The 22902-nt window shown below is 32.8% G+C and overlaps 1 protein-coding gene across 3 annotated transcripts in view; it reads left to right on the top strand.

The window, feature by feature from the left end:
• LOC140440628 (nose resistant to fluoxetine protein 6-like) overlaps positions 1-20876 on the top strand; it is a 131310-nt gene extending 110434 nt beyond the window's left edge. The window contains exons 10-12 of one of the 3 annotated variants that reach the window (XM_072530994.1): positions 3992-4142; positions 10019-10161; positions 20518-20876. In XM_072530994.1, the coding sequence (XP_072387095.1) occupies positions 3992-4142; positions 10019-10161; positions 20518-20661 (438 nt within the window). In that variant the 3' untranslated portion in view covers positions 20662-20876. Of the gene's footprint in view, positions 1-3991; positions 4164-10018; positions 10162-20517 lie in introns of all 3 variants that reach the window. The other 2 variants (XM_072530993.1, XM_072530995.1) reach the window with 2 other exon arrangements.
• Positions 20877-22902: the final 2026 nt, after the last annotated feature.

Below are 22902 nucleotides of genomic sequence, written 5' to 3'. Positions count from 1 at the left end.
GCAGAAGCTGATCCCAGGCAAGAACAGAAGAAGCAAATAATGAGGTTAAAAGGTCGATCAGATCGACATTTAGAAGCTCGTTACATAGTCCCACTAGAAATAATTGTAAGTATAGGTCTCTAAAACATAGATTTCTCATACGTGACCACAGAAGTGAAAAAGATACTCTGGAATTTGAAGTTGCAACTACCGACTAGTAGAAGTGAAATAGAAAAGTCAATATAACTGGTGTCAATTTTCTAGAATAAACAATAACAAGAATGCCAAGATACTTTGAACGAATTACAGGTTCAAATTCAGTGCCAGTTTAAAGAAAAAAGAATATAACCAAAGAGTAAATCTCCGAGGACCAGAGTTACAGGAAAAAGGCAACTATTAAACTTCCATGGAAAACCTTAAAAAGAGATATTGAATTAAAAGTCATAGGAGAAATGGCTTAAAAATTGAGTAAGAGCTATTTGGCAGGAAGTAGTCAGATACACTCGAACTATAAAGGCATACTGGGCTTAATAGAAATCTCTGTATCTTTTCAATGGTTTAGAAAGTGGAAAAGTCCCGATGAGTACCGTACAGGTTAACAAGTGGTGATGCCAAAATCACACATTAAAAGTGTGTTACACGAACTTCGTAGTCGCCTTTCTGGAGGACATTTTCGTGTCAAAAGAAGAACACCAGCCAGAGATCGAGACAGATTTTACTGGATCAATTGTCGCCGAGATGTAGATGATTGGTGTAAGAAATGTGATTTATGTAAGAAAGTATAGATTCATAACACACGTCCTATCAAGAGACTAAGTTTCTTTAAAGTTGCATTTTAATCAAGGATGAAATTTAAAAACTTCGGTATTAAGTAATATCGCACTCCGCCTCCTCTAACAGACGGGATCGTCGAAAGACATAAAGAACTCTTTGTCAATACCTTTCAATATTTATCTCTGATAATCAAAAATATTGTTATACTTTAAGTTCTCTATTTCTGTTAGCCTATAGAACTTCCATGAAGATGTTGCTATGCAGCAACCAGTTATTCTTCATCGATGATGATCACCAGAAAAGAAATGAAGCTTCCTCAAGATCTGATTTTTGGAAGATTGCCTTTCTGCAAAGAATAATGTTCATCTCTCACGTAACTTAATAATTTTAAAGAAAAATTGGAAAACGTCTACGAATTTGCTTGTAAAAGTTTAAAGCTTCAAAGTCATAAAGCTAATGATAGGCTCGACATGCATGTTACAGGTACAACATCAGAAAGAAGTGACCCATACTGTTATACAATCCCACATATAAGAAATAAATTTGTTGAAAACTTTAACGAAACTGGGAAAGCCCGTAAATCATCCTGCAGAAAATAGACGGTCTAATTTACCACATTCAGTTTTTATCAAAAAGTAAACTGATCCACCCTGTTGGTTGCAATTGGTCTCGAACTGGTCTAACTGATAGACCAGTTATTCGAGGCGAATAACTATAAAGGAGGGAGCAGTGTTACAAAAGTTTCGTAAAATTTATCCCACATATATCACTTAGCCTTAGCTGATAATGCATATTGCCTACATATAGTCTAGTGCCAAATGTTTATCAAAATAAATAAGTTACTAGATAATGATAGAGCATGCCTTTGGGATGTATCATCCCTTTGTCCTAAAATTCGTTGCGAGTTAATATCGAAAATCTCAAGTCATATTGAAACTCTCTAAGTAGTTGGTCAAATCGAAGTTTAGAGTTAAATATTATAATTGCCATATATCCTATAGGCGCGCGTATCGTACTCTATCGGCTAACACAGTCAAAGCGATACGAAGGGCGACGGCGACACGAAGGCGATACGATGGCGACACTAAGACGAAAGCAGCGGCGACAACAACAATGTCTGCTACGTGCATGAGCCGTAACCATGATAACGACAAAGTTTCGGCTCGTTTAAATCCAATTGAATTTATAAAATAATTTTCACAATGTTAAAAAAAATATTTAAAAAATAATAATATTCTTCTCCTATTGAGGTGATCCTAGAGATATCTCTTTATGTAATTAACGAGTCAGATATAAAATAATGTTTAGAAACAGTTTTTTTCAAGTTTTGACTATTTAAGAAAAAAAAGACAAGTGTTATAACAAAATTGAAGGGTGCGATAAAAAAATACGCGGAAATTCGACCATTTAGTCACTAGATTTTTTTAAGGTTATGAGCCAATAAAGTGGGAAAATATTAGAAAATCGCGATTTTTTTTGCAATTTGATAATTTGTAAGTTAAAAATGATTATTTTAACAATGATGATTCATAGCCCGTAAGAAAATATATAAAAAAGGATACATCTAACTATCTGATTTTGAGGTAAGGTATAAAAAAGTGCGAAAAGGGTAAAAAAACGTGATATTTTCAAATTTTATCGTTATGAAAGAGTTAAATGGGGACTTTTACAATAGAATTTGATAATGTGGAAGAAAAAAATGTTGAAAACTGTTGAATTACCAACTGAGTTTTAAGGCTATGTACAAATAAATGAGTAAACAAAAACGTTTTTTTTTTTTTTTATTTTTCGATCCTTTCGAAAAATAAACAGACATGAAAAAGAGAAAAATGGAAGAAGCAGCTATCATTCTACTTAACCCTCCAGTGGGAGCGGACGGACTCTCAGTCGGTACTTTTGTATCTTCGTGCATAACTGGCCTTAATTTGTTTCTCCCACCCTGCAACGTTTTGTAGCTTTCTGCATTGATCGATCCATCATTAGTACAGAGGCACGGCTCGAAGTGATAATACCTTGTTTTTTATCGATGCGGACTGTCAGTCCGTGCGCGCTTGGCCGCAAGAACTACAAGAAGGTGGACAATGGTCGTTTTTATGCATGCTTGTCTGAATGTTGCTGGAATTAACAGTCAAGTTGTTTATTATGCAAATAATACTGAAGAGAAGACCATCGTAAGACGAAAATGTTTACGAGATCTAGGTTTTGCGTTACTTTCAAGATCATTTTCTACAAGGGCTTTAATTATCTCATGACCAACGACTTTGAAACGAACAACTGGGGAAATTTGTGGTTTTTAAGAAGAGAACGACAACAAAATATATCTTATGCCCAAAAAGGCAGATGTAAATATTACGTCCGTAGAAAAAATAGACCTACGATATATTTTTGTATTAGATGTCACAAATTTATGTGTTTTGGAATATGCAATGACTATGCTATGGAAAATAAGTTGTCGTTTTTAAAAAATCACTGTTTTTTAAATTGTAATTATTTTTAGTTCAAATAGGATAAGTTCCTAATTAAGTGCGGACTCAGAGTCCCGCGCTAACTCGCATGTTATAAAACTGGTGTGCTCACTGAAGAGTTAATAAAGAAAAATGTGTGGCAAACCCATCACCAAAATGAATCAGGCTATAGTTGCCAATGGTAAAATAAGAAGTCAACAACTAGAATATATAAATAAAAGCGGATTAATAGAAAGTAGAAGACATATTATTTAAAATTATACATATGTAACACTCACTACACAAACATATAACTACAAAAACAAGTAATTCAAAAATACACAAAATCAGAATTTAATATTCTGAGGGCACAAACATTTTTCTCAGATTTTTTTAAAAGCACGTATACTGCCTACAAGGTTGAGGCCGAAGATCAACGGTAATTTTTTTAAAATATAACTGGCTTAACAACTTGTTTGGTTATACTTTTTCGCACATTTTTTTTTATAATCTTTTTTGAAAACGAATGCCCAAATGGAAATCTAAACGTTAATTAAAAATGTAATTTTTATTGCAATAATTAATTTTGTGACTTAATCCCCTATAAACATAATATTTAACTTTTATGGATGAAAACCTCGAAAGTTTATTTAATTAGTTGCAATAAAGAAAAAAGGTACATTTCTAGCCACGCAATTTAAGTATTACATTTTAGCCATAAACTTAAATTTTCAAATTAATATTTTAATTAATATTAAAATATATTATATGATATAAATTAATATGTTTTTTAGGTACTTAATATAATATGGTGTAGTACATCTGTTGGACTCATTTATTTGGCTATCAAAATGGGATCTATAAAAATTATTGGAACCAAAGCATCCTTGCTTGGATGTATAATTAGGCCTATATTTTCTTTGGGATGTGCTTTAGGTGTTTATGGTATGTCGCATAATCTTGGAGGTAAATAACAATTTTAAGTTGATGAAATATAAGTAAATACTACTTATGTTGAGCGTATTTGATTTCTGTTATAAAATATCTATACAGTACTTTCAAGAGTTACACATGGAGAAGGTAAAGGTATTTAATTACAATCACTACAATAAATGATATATTTAACGGTGATGACCAAATATTCAATGTAAACCTTATGTCTAAAATTGGTGAGAAAGGAAAAATAAATATACAAAGCGCAGATAGAGAACAGTAATCGAAGCTGATTCCATTTAAGGATTTTAAAGTAGATAGTGTCTTTGTTAGTTACTACATCGATTTCAAAATAATTTGAATGCACACTATTTTATTCGGATTTAAGTCTCTTAACTATCGCATAACTGACGTCTGATCAATGTCTAGTCATGAAAAAGACTTTGGTACTCTTCCCTTGTAATATCTTCCCAGTTATTGGAAACTTAAGAAAATTTTAACTTTTCACGTTCACGACGGCATTAAATTTGTCAGTAACATTTATTGACGTTACCAGATCCCTGTATCTGGTAACACTGTTTACTGTTTACCTATGGGTCTGGTAAACATATCTATAAATAAATGGTTTCCGTGACTTTGTATTTGAAATTACCTAGAATCTAACACTGTCATCTCATAGTAAACACTCTAATCCATTTCTGGCAGACATAGCACCAGATTCCGATGTCCGGTAAAGTATTTACGGTATATAAAAAATATACTGATACTTATGTGGCAATTTGAAATATTTTACTTTTAAAAATAAATAAAATGATCAATTTTTATTTGAAGTAATATTAAAGTAAAATACACAAGGAAAATAATTCCTGTAGTTGGCTGTATACCACGTATAACAAAAGAGGTTAGTCTTTGTATGTGGGTATATTTTATTTTATAAAAACCCTTAAAAGGGCAACATTACAAGCACGAACGTTTTCGGAACAACTGTTCCATCATCAGGTTAAAATACCTAAAATAAGTATAAACCATTTAATTACAGCAAACGTGGTTTAAAATTTTGACTAAGGTTAAAAAACAATAAAATGGTTATACTTACAGGTTACCATGCCTGAGCCACCAAAATATTTGGGTAAAAACCCTTTAAAATGTAATGTGTTACCAAAGATTGTACATGTTGTTTATAATATTATATGATGTTTAATATTTTAATTAGATTTTACTTCAGGTAACATACACCCATGCTTAAGTGAGTTCCAGTGTCCGGAGAGTAAACCTCTTCAAACGGACTACGCCAATATGCGTACGCAATAGTACGCATATGCTGTAGAATGTATATATTTTTTGGTGTCCGCAACAATTATCAGAATAAAATATAAAGTCCACTTCTTTACCAGGTTTTTTTTATATATTTCAGATTACAACTCCAATCTCATTCTCACCACGTTTCCTCTCCGTTTCGTCCCAAAAATAGCATTCGACAAGTCGCTCGCAGTAAAATTAAAACAGTTAATTTTAGTTTTATAAGAAAATAATGAAACTTGGCCTTTTGGTACTGGCATCACAGCTTGTAAGTCATTTACATCGACTATTCTTGAATCTATGTTAGTATTTTTGTCTTTTTCTTTCTATTTTCTGGACAGTTCTTTTTCTTTCAAGTGGTTTTCGTACGCGACAATAATATTTTTTTTCCATCCTTATCAGCATTTTTGAAATTTTCACAAAGATTACACTGATCTTTTTTTGGTGTGTAGAAGTAAATGTTAGTATTTATTAAAAATGCAGTTAAAGGTAGATACAGACGCAAATGATAAGTTTTCTTCTGTACATTTATCTTTGTAGTCTCGATATAAATCAGCTAAAGACTTTTCACACTAGATATATTCACGTGCCATCTCGGTTCTAAGGTAATGTGATTCGACGCGTGGTATAGCATTTATAAAATGTTTGACACCTTCATAAATCTCCGGTTCCACAGTACGTTATTTGCCATGTTTTCCGTGTAATTCAACTTGTATTAAACCACACTCTGTTTTTTTTTGGATAGAACTGTAGCAACTGTAGAGTCGATCGTTTATAGCAAGAGTATTTTTTAAAAATGCTTTGCAAACTCTAATGTGATGGTTGTTTACTGTAGAATTAAATCCAGTGTTTAGTTTTCGAAAATTTTGTGTTGAAGAATATCTGTATTTTGGTTTAATTTCTATGGTATGTCTAATAATGAATTATCTTTGTTTTTTAAATCTTCCAAACTCCAATACGCATTAAAAAATCTTGTCTTGATGTCTCCTTTATTCGTAAACGACAGTTTAACCTGCATTTTTTGCCACAAGTCGGACCCATTTTCCTTGCAGGTACTTGTTTTTTGTTTACAGATTCATACGCTTTGTCAGTATTTCAACGTCGTCTTACTTGGTAGAACCAATCAAGAACTCAAACAGAAACGTTACCACCGACAACTGGTTTTCGTCTTGTCAACTGTCTAAGGAACTTAGGAAGAATAATCTAACTTTAGTAGGCACCCTTCGAAAAAATAAGAGGGAGATTCCTTTACGATTTTTGTACAGTCCAGATAAAACGTTGGTATTCTACTGTTTGATCAGCTCTGTCATTCAAAGACCACCAAAAGAAAATCCAACCGATGGCCTATGAGGTACTTTTTTGGAGTTCTTGATGCTGCTGCTGTGAATGTTTTTGTAATTTACAAACTGAATGTAGATACACCTGTTTCGGTATCTCAATTTTTAAAAAACTTATCGCTCGCCTTATCGGCTACTCACATGAAGCGAAGAATTTAAAATTCGAGAATTCCAGTTGCTCTAAAGACGCAAATATCTATATTGCTGGATAAAGATGTCCCTTTTGCTACAAATATAGCTACTGACGCTCAAAAAGAAAGCTCGAAAAGACCAGGATTGTGTGCCTTCTGTGATTGGAAAAAGAGAAGGAGAGGAAATTACAGTTGTGACCATTGTAATAAAAGTGTGTGTGGTTAGCACAAACGAATTTTTTGTCCCCAGCATTATAATTAGTTAATGAAAATTTTGTAATTTTTTATTTTGTTTAACCGTTTTTTGTTGTTTTTTTGTTCCATTTTATAACTTGGAATATGAAGAATTATATTACTTTTTTTTAATCTTTCGTTTATGTACTTCTAATGTATTTTATAATTTTTTTTATAGATCAATCAAATAAACGTATTTTTCACTAAAATCTATTATGAGTTTGGTTATTTAGTTTACAATTGTCTGTTCTGTACATTAAATTAAGTTTTCGATATAAAATAGCGGTAAAATTAGAATGATGACGTATCTGACGTCACGGTACTAGATATGTCCCAATCATCATCGTGTGGTTCTAGGGTTGAAAATATATCTACAAAAAACAATGATACCTACTAAAACATCTGCAAACAATAAAAATCAACAATAGTTGACCATTTTTATCTTTTGCATATGTTCTCGTTCCTATTCTTGCCCGAATTTTGTCAACCGAAAAAAATGGGAAATAATTTTGCCAAAAGTACAAATTAGAAAATTTGCAAGCTATAAAAAATGGTCAATTATTGTCAATATTGCAGGTGTTCTCATTGGTATTTTCGGCCAACTCTGGGTAGATAAAAATCGCCCAATGAGAACGCGTCATTAAAACAATAAAACATTTTGTCTCAAAAGTTTATTGAAAATAAGAACATTTGTTACAATTAACAAAAAAAACAGACTTTAATTTTTTTCAAAGAAATCCGAAATTTTTAGCTGCTTTTTAGAATTTAGCTTCTCGGCAATGACAAAAGATTCTAAGGTATTCTAAGGTGAACTAAAAATAGAGTGACAAGTCATTTTTACTTTCAAAGTACCATCTAAGTTGTGTAATATGGTTCGTTGCTTCGGCTGCACTGCAACATTTTCATCGACACTTACAAAATCTTTATAAGAAACGGCAGGATCAGAAATGACATCCCTTCAGCCGTCGACAGAAAGCAGCTCTTCTATTAAAGTTTCGTTAGCGTTTTCTGCCTTCTCTTTCTTTTACAAAACCAGCTTTTTTAAACAGTGTTTGATCGTTTCGGGCGTTACTTTCTTACACATTCGCGAGGCTTGAAGAATATCTAACTTTATTTTAAGGAAGTTGTAATCTTCCGTCACACAGTAAAAGTTAGAAAAACATCATACCTAGGCCACATACTGAGAAATAATAAGTACCAATATGCCCAACTTATAGTAAAAGGAAAAATCGAGGGAAAGAGAGGCCTAGGAAGGAAAAGACTATCGTGGCTCAGAAACATCCGACAATGGACAGGGCTAAATTTTGAACAGCTAATAAGAACAGCTGAAGATAGAGAAGATTTTAAAATTGTAGTAGCCAACCTCCATTGAGGAGAGGGCACTTTAAGAAGAAGAATCTTCCGTCAATATGTTTTTAACCAATGTTTTTTATGATGTCTTGGTCCATAGGCTGGAGAACTAAAGTCACGTTGGGAGGAAAAAAATAAATTTTACCTTTTCCATTAGTGGGACAGAGTTGTAGGCCGTACAGTTGTAAATAAACACACTATCTTTTCTTTTTTCTTTTATGAACTTTCTGTCTAATTTCATCAGCCATTTCTTTAAAATATTTCTAGCCATCCAAGCTTTTGAGCTGCTCACATATTTCACTGGTTTGGACTTGACGTTCTTAAAACAATGCGGATTAGCCGACTTGCCAATCATCAGTAGAGGCAGCATTTCTGAGTGACTCTTTCTTTGTTTAGTTTTCTTCCGTAACATTTTCCATTTTTAAATGCCAGTGTTTTAGCAGGAATGCATTAAAAAAAAGATTACTCTGGTCAACATTGAAGATATCTCTTTCATCTATATCCTAAATCATCTCCTCCCATTTTTTTTTCATTCGTTGGATTCTTGCTGATTAACGCTCCCACTTTCTTCACAAATGGATTTTAATGAAATTTTGTTGGTTCTTTAAAGCCGTCTAGCCACTGTGTACTCACCTTAAAGTTGTTTTTACCCATTTCAATAAAAAATTGTGCAGCTTTGCTTCTTATAACGGGACCGCTCACGTGAATTTCTTTATCCCTGTCTGGTTCAAACCATTTTAAAACACATTTGGGTTTTCTGGCTCCCTTAAAATTTTTCGTTCTTTACCGCTCGCACCTTTAGTCCTGAGATTTTTTCTTTATTCTACCTACTTGAAGAAGTAGGTGTGAATTATCATGTGTTAGGAGGAATTCCAAATTCCTTGGAAGTATCAGATTTTTTCTTCGTCCCCTTTTCAACTTCTTTAACTGCCACTATTTTTTTCGATAACGTCAAAGTTTTGTATGTTCGAAGTTTACCAAGCGACGACATCTACGCTCAAAACGCAGTGACATACAGACGTGATTGCGGTGATTGCAACGCCAACGCATCTTAACTGAAGGGTCGGTCGTGCCGAGTGGAGGAGAATTTAGGTACCAGATACGGGTACAATGTACAATGGTGTAAGTGGCACCTGAGGACAGGAAAAAATACTACCTCTTTTCGCGAAAATTTCCAGCATTAAGTTGATATTTTAGGTTATAGAAAAGTTCGAATTATCCAAAATATAATTCGAATTATTCATGACTTTTTACCGATATTTATATAGAAAATGCTAGGGACCAGAATAATAATTCTAATTAAAGAAGATTTCGAATGGGAGAAGTTCGAATTAAGCAGGTTCACTGTATTTATGTCGCCAAAATAGCTTTTTCTCGAAAAAATAAAATTTTTCTGAAATATCTCAAAAAAATGAGGGCTATAACAATGCCCCTTAATAATTTTATTTACTAATACAATTTATTCTCCATTTCTCCCAAATTCTAAAATAGTTTTGTTTATTTAAAATTATAGTTCTATAATAATGTTTTATTTTAGGTCCAATTAAGAAGCTTATGGAATCAAAATTATTTGTCGTTCTGAGTAACTGCCTCTATTGTGTATACTTAGTTCACTGTCCATGTATCCTAATGATTAACAGATTTAATTTGGAGCCCATATATTTTGACGTTTGGAAAATGGTAAGACATTGGCAGATTTGGTTCGTTCTCATTTAAATAAGAAAAACAAAAAACGCATTAGTCCAGTCATCGTAGTCAAGAGACGAAAATATCACTGAACCCCTTAAAATCGAATAAGCGAAATTTACTGAGATTTTCAATTTTGGGACAAAAAATATTTCAAACAAGAATTGTATGTACTTATAAGATCAATAAAATTTATTACTTCCATTGACTGATTGCTATGGAATTTTCATTATTAATGCCTAATCTTCAAAAACTATAACAAAATTTTGATATCGAGTTTTGGCAACAAATATGACTCATTTAAAATACGCCTGGAAAATGCTGAATTACAAACACTCCTGTATTACATTACAAATAATCTATAACGTTTAAAACTGCTTATTTTTAAATGCAGGAGTACGTTTTTAAAAAGTACACAACTTAAGCTACAAATTACACCTAATACCGTGGAAGCATTTTCTGTGAAGTGAGATCGTTTGTAATTTATAAGTTCAAAGACAGCGTAAAATCAGCGTTTTTTGGCTTACGTGCCAATGCCTCATATTTGTTGCCAAAACTGAAAATCGAAATGTAATGTTATAAGTTTTGAAGATTAGGCCTACCAATGAAAGTTTTAAAGCGAATGGTATATATAAGTGATACATTTTATTGATCTCATCAGAAACGTAAAAAATGGCAAAAATCTCGGAATATTTTTTTATGTAACAGCTTTATAAAAACCTACTTAATTTACGACAAAATGCAAAAATTGCATACGAAAGTTGCACTCTTCATCTTTGAAGTTTTGATGTTGATTTTTGTTGAAAGTCACTCTAATTAAAAGATATTGAATTGTTACCGTCAAGTTCATAAAACTTTTGTTTAAGCAATTGTAATGTCTCGCGCGTAACTGACATTCAAAATTGCCGGTAATTTTAAATAATATTACTCAAATATTGAAAGAAGCTGAAAAGAAATACTGTCCTCGTCCTGAAAACAATAACAAAAAATTAAGCCACAACACAAAACATCTTCTAGAGGAAAGAAGAAAACTTAGGGAAAATCAAAATCATAACCAAAATGAACTAAGAATTTTGAATAAGAAAATTAAAAAGGAAGTTAGAAAAGATCTGAGACGATACAATACGATGGAAATAACTAGAGTAATAGAAGAAAACAAAAGCTTGAAAGTACTCAGACAAAGCATGTCCATTGGAAGAAAAAACGTCCACAAATTAAGAAATGAACAGGGGCAAATAGCCCATAAATACATTTTATATGGTACGTTCTGGAACAATTTGAACATTTTACTCCAGTAAGTTTTGTTTTTGTTTTTTCTGGCACAACAGTAAGGTAACTTTCGATGTTTTCAGGGCTATCTTGGAAGTCCATTTTTGGCAAGGTTTCCGATACGTTGAGTAAAGCATCACCATCGTCTGCGTGTACTATTTTAGATACTTCCTTGGTTGCACAGCTATTAACACTTACATTTGGAGAATATTTCATATTGGGATCATTGTTTTCTATATCACCAGTTGTGCTTGTTACGGCTTCTGGATCTGTAGTATTTTTAAAAACAAGTTTAACGTTAGTGTTGTTTGGTGATCTTTCTGTATAATTATGTTTAGGCTTTCTTTTTGTTGCTGCTTTTTTTATTCATTTGTTTTCCTTTTAGTTCTTTTTTGTTCAACCTTTCAGTCTTACGTTTCTCTTTTTTCATCTCCATTTCTTTTTTTACAGCTATTTTTACTTTAATTGCATTTTTCCTAACTGAAGAAGTTAGAACAAATGGTAGTTTCTCCGTCTCTTTTTTTCCTTTTCTTTCAAGAGTTTTCGGCCAAATAACATAATCGCTGATTGATGAAGATGACTTATTTAATAAGACGTTTTCAGAGGCGAGCGATGAAGTGCTAGGCATTTGGTTGTCGAAGCTAGTATTTTCTTCTATTAGAATAGGAATATTTTCAATATCAAACAATTGCTCATTTACGATAATTTCCGACGTATGCTTAATAAAACCCTCATTTTTTTCATCCTGTAAATTTCTGATTTCAAGAGTTAATTCTGGCTCACAGATTTCAGATTGGATCGTCCCATGGAATTGGTCCGTTCGTCCTTGCTGCTCTGTATATTCGCGTTTATTCATATCTTCCAGTTGATCAGTATTCACGGATGGACTTGCATCCAAAAATTCTTTATAAACATAATACAATGTCAAAAAATCGGAATTATGTGCATCACTTTCAACAAAGTTTTTAAGAATTTCCATTTTTTTCTCTCCAACAATCTTTTTAAATGTTTCGAATGTAATTTTACTGACTTCCGTGTCTCTATCTTGTTCTTTTTGTCAGGGTACAGAGCAATTAGAATTATCTGTAGCTTTGTGTGTAATTCGCTTATTTCATAGGTTAAATGTGTGCTGTGACCATCGACGAACAAGGCTATTGGAAATTTTGATGTTATTTTTGCTTAAGTAAGGATAAAGAATGTTTCCTATACATTCGTAGAACAGCTGATTTTTCATCCAACCGTTATCACTGCATCCAATTCCCCAGGTGTCAGGTACAGATTTAACAATTTCAGCTGGCAGTCTTTTGTAAGCATAGATAATCATATGTGGGGTCACAACACCACAAGCTGAAAATGTAAACATCACTGTGATATTGTTTTTTTGAATGATGTTGTATTTGTTGTACAAAGCCAAAAACAGGTCATCTCCATTGTAGATTCTCCTGGGATCTTCAAGAATATCAAATAATTGTTTTTCCTTTAAATAGTCTTCTACATTAGTAAACTAGTTTCTTATGTCTGCTTTGGCTACAACTGAGCTAGCTGCTGTTATTCCTTCTGCGGTTCTTAGAGTTATATTTGGGTGACGTTTTAGGAAGGAGTGATACCATCCTCTTCCTGGATGGTTATCTTTAAACGGATTTTCTCTAGGGGCCGCGTCAAGGAAATATTTCATAGAAGCTTGAATTTCTTCCATTCTACACGGAAATCCTTTCTTGTATGAGGTCAAAATCCATCTTTCTAGAACTGCTTCTTCTTCTGAAGTTAATACTGGGTAAGGTCCAAGAGAAACTTTATTATTAAATCTGACACTTGATCGGAACTGGCGCACGTGGATGACTTTATGTATCCAATGGGGATTCTGATTTTACCAATAACTTTCGAGTTTAACCGATTCCATCGGTTGCAAAATGTTTGTCGTTATTACATATATCCATCATTTGTTCGCAAAACTCCATCCGTCGGCTAAAATCATTATCTGACAAATCTTAAAATAATTTTATCTTATACAGATAATCTGTATTTCTAGAAAACATGGACATATACCATGGTCACAGTAATTCTTTATAAAGCAGAAGTTGATTTCACGGTGATTTCAGTGACAATGTTTTGTCTGATAGATTCGATCGGGTAGGTCTGCGGCTTTCCAGTTTTTGACAGATCCTTATTCGTTCCACGTAAATTGACACTTTTTAATATCATAGTAATGGTTGAATGTAATAATTATTATAAATAATTCTCGGGTCTGCGGAATAAAGCACATAAGTCAAAATAGGTTACTTTTCAGGATACACAAAAAAGTAATTGATAAGTGATTTATTGACAATTAGGTAACAAATAATTTTTGTGTGTTATAAGTTACTTTCTTGGCTTCAAACTATTCCTACACTAAAACATAATACAAAACAGTTGGAAAGTATTTTATTTGACTTATGTTCATTGGTTCAATACAACAGAATGACATGTGTTTAAGGTTTCTACAGAAATATACATATTATTAACATAGTTTGTTTAAAATTTGGGTTTTTGATCTTCTTCCACAATATCTGGATCTGTGTTACGCAAATTTTCTGTTGAAGGTAAATCTTATAAAATTGGTGAAAAATATCTGGTATCAAAGGCAGCAGTGACAAGTCATTTCTTTTCTCCTTAGAAATTGGCATTGGCTGATTAGAAATTACGGATATTGTATCAGGGATCGCAGCAGATCCTCTACGTTTCAGATTTAAGGATTTAAATGGCACATCTCTGTGTAAGCAATCTTTGAATAAAATAACACCAAAATCTTTTTCGTACCTTAACCACTTTGTCTGTAGCCATTTAAATTGTTCATTATTTACATCTTTATGTCTTTGAACCAACGGACCTTTAAGAAGAGAAGAAAAATCTAAAAAGTCTGTTATCTTCATATAAACTACATCAAATTTGGGACTGCTAGATTTTATTAGCTGCATCCAGTCATGGTGATGGTAAATCTGTATTTCGGTTTTTTTCTTTTTCTTTTCAATTATGCTATGGTCGGTGTCCACTTCTAGATGACTATGCCCTGGTATCATAAACTTATGGTCTATTGTATCGATATTGAGTGTTTGTAGAACCCATGTGAACATTGCACTTACGTGGGAATTTCTATTTTGACCAGCACATGTGTCAGAGTAGAAGATGACGTGTTTTACGGTTGGCGATAAGAAGGTCTGCAAATGTTTGTATAAACAGGAGGCAATTTGGTTAGCCCCTCGAGCAGCAATGGTTTCGTACCACACATAGCACAAGGCTTTTTCAGTTCTGTTGTCATGTATTGTTAGGTTGTAAGTCCACAATTGTCTTTTATAAAAAGCAACTGAGGAACTTAATGATGGTCTCGGTAGACACTGTTGTAAATAAAATGTGAAAGTCTGCACCGTGATGTCATCTTTACTTAGTTGTGTATCAAATATTTTCTCCTGATATGCCTGATCTGCTGATATTTTATGCCTGTCGTGTTCACCAACAAGTTCGGCTTTAGATTGTTCATCTGTACAAAGTTGTATTTGCATGTGAAATTTATCACAAGTGAAACAAGTGTCAATTCTAGGCTTTTTAAATGATACTTTCATTTTGTGGAATTCTTGTCCATAGATCTTGATAGAAACTGGATTTTGGTGGCATTGTTTGTATAGTTCATGCATTCTTCGTAATGTTAAGTGGGATGGTAAATATTTCTTCGAAGTAGTGTTTCTTGTATAATGGCTTTTATAGGATGGAAATGATTTTATATGAGTTTTTATCTCCTCTCGTTTTTCATCTGAAATTTTATGTTTGGATGTGAAATTAATGCCACGCATATCATCAGTCTGTGCACAAGCAACAGATGTTATTTTTTTTAACGCCACTTTCTTTATGAAGTTGTCACTTTCATCCAAAATCTTTAATAAACAACCTCGACAAACTGGTTGACGACTACCATTGACAAGCAAAAAATGTTTGTATGTTTTCAGTCTAAACTTTTCCTTTTCTGGATCAAGTGGGCGCTGTCTTGCTGTAGTTTTATCTTGAATTTCCATTAATGATCCCATAAATGCTGCACGTTTGGAATATGATCCCAATTTTCAGTACTCTGTAAATATAGCTTGCCGTATTTCAGCTGATAATCGTTCTTTGCATTTCATTCGATATATTGTTAACTCTTTAACTCGTCTCTCGGGTAGTACTTTCCTTTTAAGCGTTTTATATTCCAGACCTAAGTTACGTTTAATTTTTTTTTCAATATACGTGACTGTGTAGGGTTAGTGCTAAGTTGTGGCGGATGTAAGGGCTTTTCCACGGTATCTTCATCTGAAGACGTTGAGTCATCGGACGACGGTTGATACTGAGGATCTTTTGTCGAATCATCACTAGAAAAGTCACTTTCTTCATCACATTTAGTAAAAACACCGTATGAAGTTTCTTCTATTTCTCCTCCTTCAATACATTCAGTAAAACCACCTGATGAGGTTTCTTCTGTTTCTCCTCCTTCAATACTTTCTTCAATACATTCAGTAAAAACACCTGATGAGGTGTTTTCTGTTTCTCCTTCTAAAACAAAAAAAAAATAATTATAACATATCGGCATACCCCTGTTAACAAACAACCCTACAAATTTCTGCTACGATATAATTATTATTAGTAGTAATATCCCTAGGACATTGAAAACAGACGAGATAATTTCATGACAATCGAAAGCTCGTTCCTTGGTAACAGCACGAAGCCGAAGGCTGAGTGCTGTTACGCAGCAACGAGCTTGAGAAATTTGTCATGAAATTATGAGGCATTCATCAATGTCCGAGGGATATTCGGCGGATAATTTTTCGAAAAAAAAAATCATAACTCAACATAACGAAACATTTATTTATTAAAAGTACAGTTAGTGAAAGTACATTTATACTTTGAACATTCTCATTGCCGTAACGTGACATTTTGCAATTTATTTGGATGAAGTTGTCAAACTCAATCGTGTTGTCATAAGGATTGAAAATTGCACTTAATGCAATTATCAGTCTAATGTTGACATGATTGGGTGAAATTGTTCCACATGACACAAAATGACGAAATTTGAATGGTTGTTAGAACAGTCGAAAAATTATCAATATAAAAGACTTCTAAACCGTTCAAAATTTATAAGAAACGACAAACATATCCAATAGTAATTTTTTCTAGAGTTAAACGAGAGCCAGAATATAAAAAAATACCTATTATTGTAAATTTTCTAAAATAAAATCATTCCTTTTAGAAGTTGTAAATTAAAAATCGACATGGCACTAACAATCATAATATGAGATGTTTATGCGAAAGAAATAATTATTATGTATTGTATAGTATTATTATAAAAAATATTTGAACGAAAAATATTTAAAATTGCCTTACGGAATTGTGTAGTTTTGTATCCTGTAATTTAACCTGTGTACTGAATAATTGTACAATGTTTTCTTAGCATTCTTCTGCTGCATGATTTATTCATTAGTAACCCAAGAAATCCAAACACACATACATAATAATTACATACTAATAAAAATACTTACTTTCGTTATTTCCTTTAGATAAACACATTTTAACCAAACGTCTGGCTCTTTGTCCCAACATGCCGCTGTTTAACGATAACTATTATAACTTAGCTAAACAATGTTCAATAATATGCAATATCACCACATACGCACACAAAATGTTATGTGAGACTACAGCTGAGACCTGTGTTTATCTGAGATTTAAGAACGTTTGACCTTGTAGAATCAACTACGATTTGTGTATAATATGCCTTTTAGGCATATTAGGTGTTTATTAGGTGAATTACATATCTTACAATTTCATTATAACATAAGTCATAATATATTATACAGACGCCATTTCGTTTACGTACCTTATAACGTAAGTCGAGTTATGTGATTTAGTCGGTATTAGAACTGTAACGTAAGTGTATGTTGAAAAGGTACAATTTTCAGTGTAGTTATAAAGGAACTAGATTGACTTATGTGCTTTGGTCAGTTGATGAGTCGGACCGAAATGCGATCATTTATGTAGAAAACCAAATTTGTCAAATTTTGACTTAGGTGCTTTAGTCCGCCGACCCGACAATTATTTTTCAGGTTGGAAATCATTAAAAATAATAAACACTTCTAAAACGATCATCAATACAGATCATTATTAAAATTTCAATTCGACCTCTTTTACTTAATTGTAAAATTGTGTATCGCTAATTTATTTCCGTAGATTATATTTAACTTAACAGTTTGTCAACAATTACCTACTAAAAAACACATTTATTTCTATTTATATATTATTGAAAAGTAAACGTCAATTACATTATCTAAACGGTTTATATTCTTACGCATAAAAACTTAAAAAACAGGTTGTACTAAAGTAGGTACCTTATATTGTACTTTATTATTATGGTCATTGAAAAAAACAATTTAATTGCATATTAAAAACTCTGACAATAATATCAAACATGCAACAAACTTCTCATGTCGTCGATAAATCCAATGCAATTTTATTATGATTACGTTAGAACCGCAGGCGGCTTTGGAAAATCAAATAACAAAATTACTTACTGTTAGATGCATTTTGTAAATTTTGTCTATTGTCTATGTATGTGATGTGAAAAGGACATGATAAACAGTATCGATAAAAAAATTGTTTATTTCTTATTAATTTTTTTAATTCTGGAAAATCACACTCGGAAATCTAAGATTTAATACAATTATTATGCCTTTAGTGTAAAAAATATAATTAAATATGAGATATAAAGCTACAAGTTTAGTTGCCACAAACCCTTGTAATGTCGAAAAAACTAAATTACTAACGCACAATTATTTGGTTAAAAATAAATAAACTGTATGAGGAATTTACCATTTTTTTGCAGACTAAAGAAAAGACTAATACAGATAAAACACACGTGCAGAATTTAGAAAAACAGTAGGGCAGACAGGGACAAATAACAGAACAACTAGATATATAAAAATTGAGATAACAATACATCAAAAAAACTATGCGACAGAAATAACACACACAGACAAAAATAGGCAGTCTATACACCAAAGAACATTGGAAAGAAAAATTAAACAAAAGTAATTGACCCAACGGACACCAAGAATAGGCAAAAAAGAAACATCCACAAGGAAACTAAGTTCCTGTAGTTGGCTGTATACCATATAATAAAAAATTTTCCAATAAAATCCTTTATAATAAGGTATATAAAAAAACCCCGTCGGGCTATGTTAAAAAGACAAAACGTTTTCGGAATAAGTATTCCATCATCAGTGTCAATATATTACATGAATGTAGCCACTAAATATGAGGCTAAAAACCCTTTAAAAATTAATATGTGAAGTTTAGTTTACATTATGTCGTGTTTACAAATAGGATGGTAAAACTTTACTTTATAGGAGCATAAGCCTAATGAGCCATCTGTTAAAGTTGTTTTTAAGAGTCATCTACAAAAGAATCTACCGGAAATGCGAGGAAAAAATCGCGCCCACTCAGTTTGGATTTGTGAACGCCGTTAGTACGAGGGAAGCTTTATTTAGCGTGCAGGAATTGTTTCAAAAATATAGAGATGTCAGCTGTGATGTTTTTGCATCCCTGATTGACTACAAGAAGGCTTTCGATTGAGTCAGGCATAAATAAATAATGGAAGTGCTGAAGAGGACAGGGATTGATGAAAGGGACTTAAAAATAATAGCTAAACTGTATTGGAATCAATCAGCGGTGCTCCGAATAAATGTAGAATATACAGATAAGGTCAAAATATTAAGGGGAGTAAGACACAGGTGCATAATTTCACTACTGATATTTAATCTGTACTCGGACTACATTTTTGAAGAGGCACTTAAAGATATTGATCAAGAAATCTCAATAAATGGAGTCAAGCTCAATAGCCTCCGGTATGTAGATGGTACAATAGTGTTTTCCAACACCATAGAGGAGCTGCAAAACTTAATGAACAAAATAAGGGAAACAAGTAGAACATATGGACTGGATATAAACATCAGCAAAATCAAGCTAATGATCATCAGCAAGGAAAACTAACTGGAGCGTAACTGGATGTGAACCAAGTGAGAATTTAACGTGTCTCACAGTACAACTACTTGGAAACTATAATTAATGAGTCATTCAGGCGCATCAAGTGCAATCTGGACTATGAGCTCTGTGTTCAAGAGCCATGACCTCACACTAGAAACAAAAATAAGGCTCCCTAAATATTACGTGTACTCGGTGCTTCTGTACAGAGTAGAAACGTGAACATTAAAGGCGGAAACTCTATCAAAACTTTAGACTTTTGAGCTAGGGTTATACAGAAAAATCCTAAAGATACCATGGACAGACAAAGTCACCAATAAAGAAGTACTACAGAGGATGAACATAACCGCGGATTTGGTCAACATCGTTGGGCGTGAGGGCCGTAAGCTGCATTACTTGGGACATATAATGAGAAATCAAGGCAGATATGAGCTACTTCAATGCATTTTGCAAGGTAAAATTAAAGGAAAAGGGCCGCAGGACGGAAAAGAATATCCTAGCTTGCTAACCTGAGAGCATGGTATAGCAAAATCTCAACACAGCTATTCCGTATAGCAACCAACAAGTCATCATAATCAGAATAATTGCCAACGTTTGGAATGGACAGACACCCTACGAAAATGAAGATTAAACAAGTAGGAAATAGACAAACCAGAAATTCAAAGAAGAATAGTAAAGAGAAACAAAGTTTACTTTCACTCGCTCATGTGTTTCGCTCCAAAACCACACACTAGAGATCGAAAATCAGGGTCTACAAAAACTATTATCAAATAAGTAGTATGTTATGGATGTGAAACATGAATGACGACAGAAGACACAAAACAAAAGATGGGTCAAGGTCAGAAGAAGAGGTCAAGGCTTTATTTGGAATATATCGCCATTGAAGCGATATAAATATATATATATATATATATATATATATATATATATATATATATATATATATATATATATATATATATATATCTATACTTTATATATTGTTTTATTACAATTCTTTTATAATTTTTTTTACTTTATTATTCCATATTCTAAATTATTTTTTTTTAGTTTCAGGATTATGTACTAAGCGTTATATTAAGTTTTTTAATCGGTATTTATTTTACGCTTGCTGTGGAGGAGCCAGGAAATATGATTCAAAAGATAATTTTACCCCAAATTAACAAATGGAAGAAGATCTCCAAAATCAAATAAACAATTATATGTTTTTTGTATAAATTGTAACACTGTAAAATGAATATTGCATATCATTTATCTTTTTGTACATGTCATTAACTTACACTGAATGTTATATAATAAAAATCGTATACAACGTCTATTTTTAACTAGAAAGGATCTAGTAATTTTTTAATGATGAAAATATGTTAATATTTATGTTATTATTTCTTTTATGTCAATAAAGAAAATGAACCCAGATTGCATACATCGAAATAAAACCACTAACTTAAAAGGAAAATAACGCGCCGAAAGAAAAATGCATAATAAAATAAGTACACTGAAAAAAAAATATTAACTAATATAAACTTTAATCCTAAAGGCCCATCCTCACTTAGTAACATGTTACAGAAACTTGTTGGCAACATGTTTCTAATAACATGTTGATCACTTTTGTGTTGAACGTGGAACGTCCTCATTTGGATTGCAAGCAGTAAATAATATTTTTATAGACCAGCCTATTTCAACATGTCCGACGAAAATGATGTACTTCTCGCTGCTACCGCTTGTGTAGTTTTAGCGTGCAAAGTTAAAATGGAAAAAAGAAAAAAAGAAGAGATTTTGGATACTTATTCTGGGTAACGGACTAACGGATATGCGTCTTTATCTAATAGCTAGTTGACCCTTGGAAAGTCTAAGCAAAATTTGTACGAGTTGTCTTTTTTTCTGACTAGTACAATCGGTAAACTCCAACCACTTGTGAAGGGTTCAATAGTTCCTTCTTTTAACATCTTGTCCAGTTCTTGGTTAATGATTGGTAATATTGTGGAGTTGTGCCGTCTTTACGGCTGCTTGACGGGATCTCTTCTTCAACTTTATTTCGTGCTTTATTAAGTTGGTGGGACCTGTTATCTTCTCGAGTTCCCTTAATTCTTTTCTTAGAAATCTTTATAGCTCCGTAGTTTGAGTAGTGTCTTCAAATCGCTCCTAGTTGCTTCTCGAAGCTGCGTATGTTGTGTACTCCCATCTTGATCGAATGTAAGGTCAATATAACTTTTCCTAAGAAATTCGATTCCGAGTATAGCGTCTTCTGTTAATCCGGGCATTATTATGATTGTTTCTCGGGTCTGTAAATTATCGATCTCGCAGTCGATAGCTAATTTTTTATTTAGTTTCATCGATGAACTGTTCGCTAGTTTTGTTGTTCCGCTATAGTTTTTAGAGAGTCCTTGTATGCGTTTGGCACCGTGTCTCCGGCATACCTTTTATTATTCCCTGTATCAATCAGCGCTGTGTAAGTTTTATGCCCGATTTTTAATGATACAAAAAGTCTAAAGTCGTTGTTCGCTGGTTGTGTAATGGCGAGAACCCATGAAGTCAAATCTTGCTCCACACACTAGGACTAGGACGACTCCTTATTTCTCCAGTCAATTTTTCGTTTCCCTGACGTGTTATACAGCAGTTACTGATGTAAACTCCATCTTTGTCGCAACGTGAACCGGATTTTTTCCATGGGTTTTTGCAATATTAACGGATGTGACCTAGCATTTTGCATCTAAAGCATGTGCCTCTGGCATCGTATTCATTTGGGGATGTACGTTCCTGGTGTCTTTAAGGATTTTGATTTAAATGGGATTTAGTTAGGTTTTTTCATCATCTATAACTTCATATTCCTGGGTTTGCAATTCAGTTAAATCTTCAAAGTCGCGACGGCGAATATAAGGTTTATATTCTACAGTTATAGCAAATATCCTCTGGGATAAAAAGTTTTCTTAAAATCTTTGCTAAAGTCTTTTCATGACTTTCAATTTCTGTGGTTGTTTCGATACCATAACAACGCATTATAACCTTATAACTTGGGATTATAAAACTATTTTTTGGTAATAAAAATAAAAGACTGGATTAGCGAAAGAAAAAAAAAAAGAAAGAAAGTGAAATAAAACCCAGGCTTAACAATTTGATCAAACGAGAGATAAAGAAAATGGGGAGAAATTATAGGCAAGTGATATTTATGGGAAGGGAATTAAATTGACCGGATGGTCAAACTGGTTAACTAAAATTTAGTGAGAGAGAGAGAGAGAGAGAGATAGAGAACAATAAGAGGATGAGACGTAAATATTCAGGGAATGGAAATCGGCTGGCTTTCGTGCTGTTTTTAAAGAAAAAAAAGTAAAGGAAAGAACTTCTTAGAAAAAAGAAAATGAAATTAAAATCCCCCATCACAAAGAGTTTGTTCAAAATAACATAATCTTATTCGCAAGTTACCACGTGTTATAGGTG

Source organism: Diabrotica undecimpunctata, chromosome 5 (assembly GCF_040954645.1).
Source record: "Diabrotica undecimpunctata isolate CICGRU chromosome 5, icDiaUnde3, whole genome shotgun sequence".
NCBI lineage: Eukaryota > Metazoa > Arthropoda > Insecta > Coleoptera > Chrysomelidae > Diabrotica > Diabrotica undecimpunctata.
This window is presented reverse-complemented; position numbering and strand designations above follow the sequence as displayed.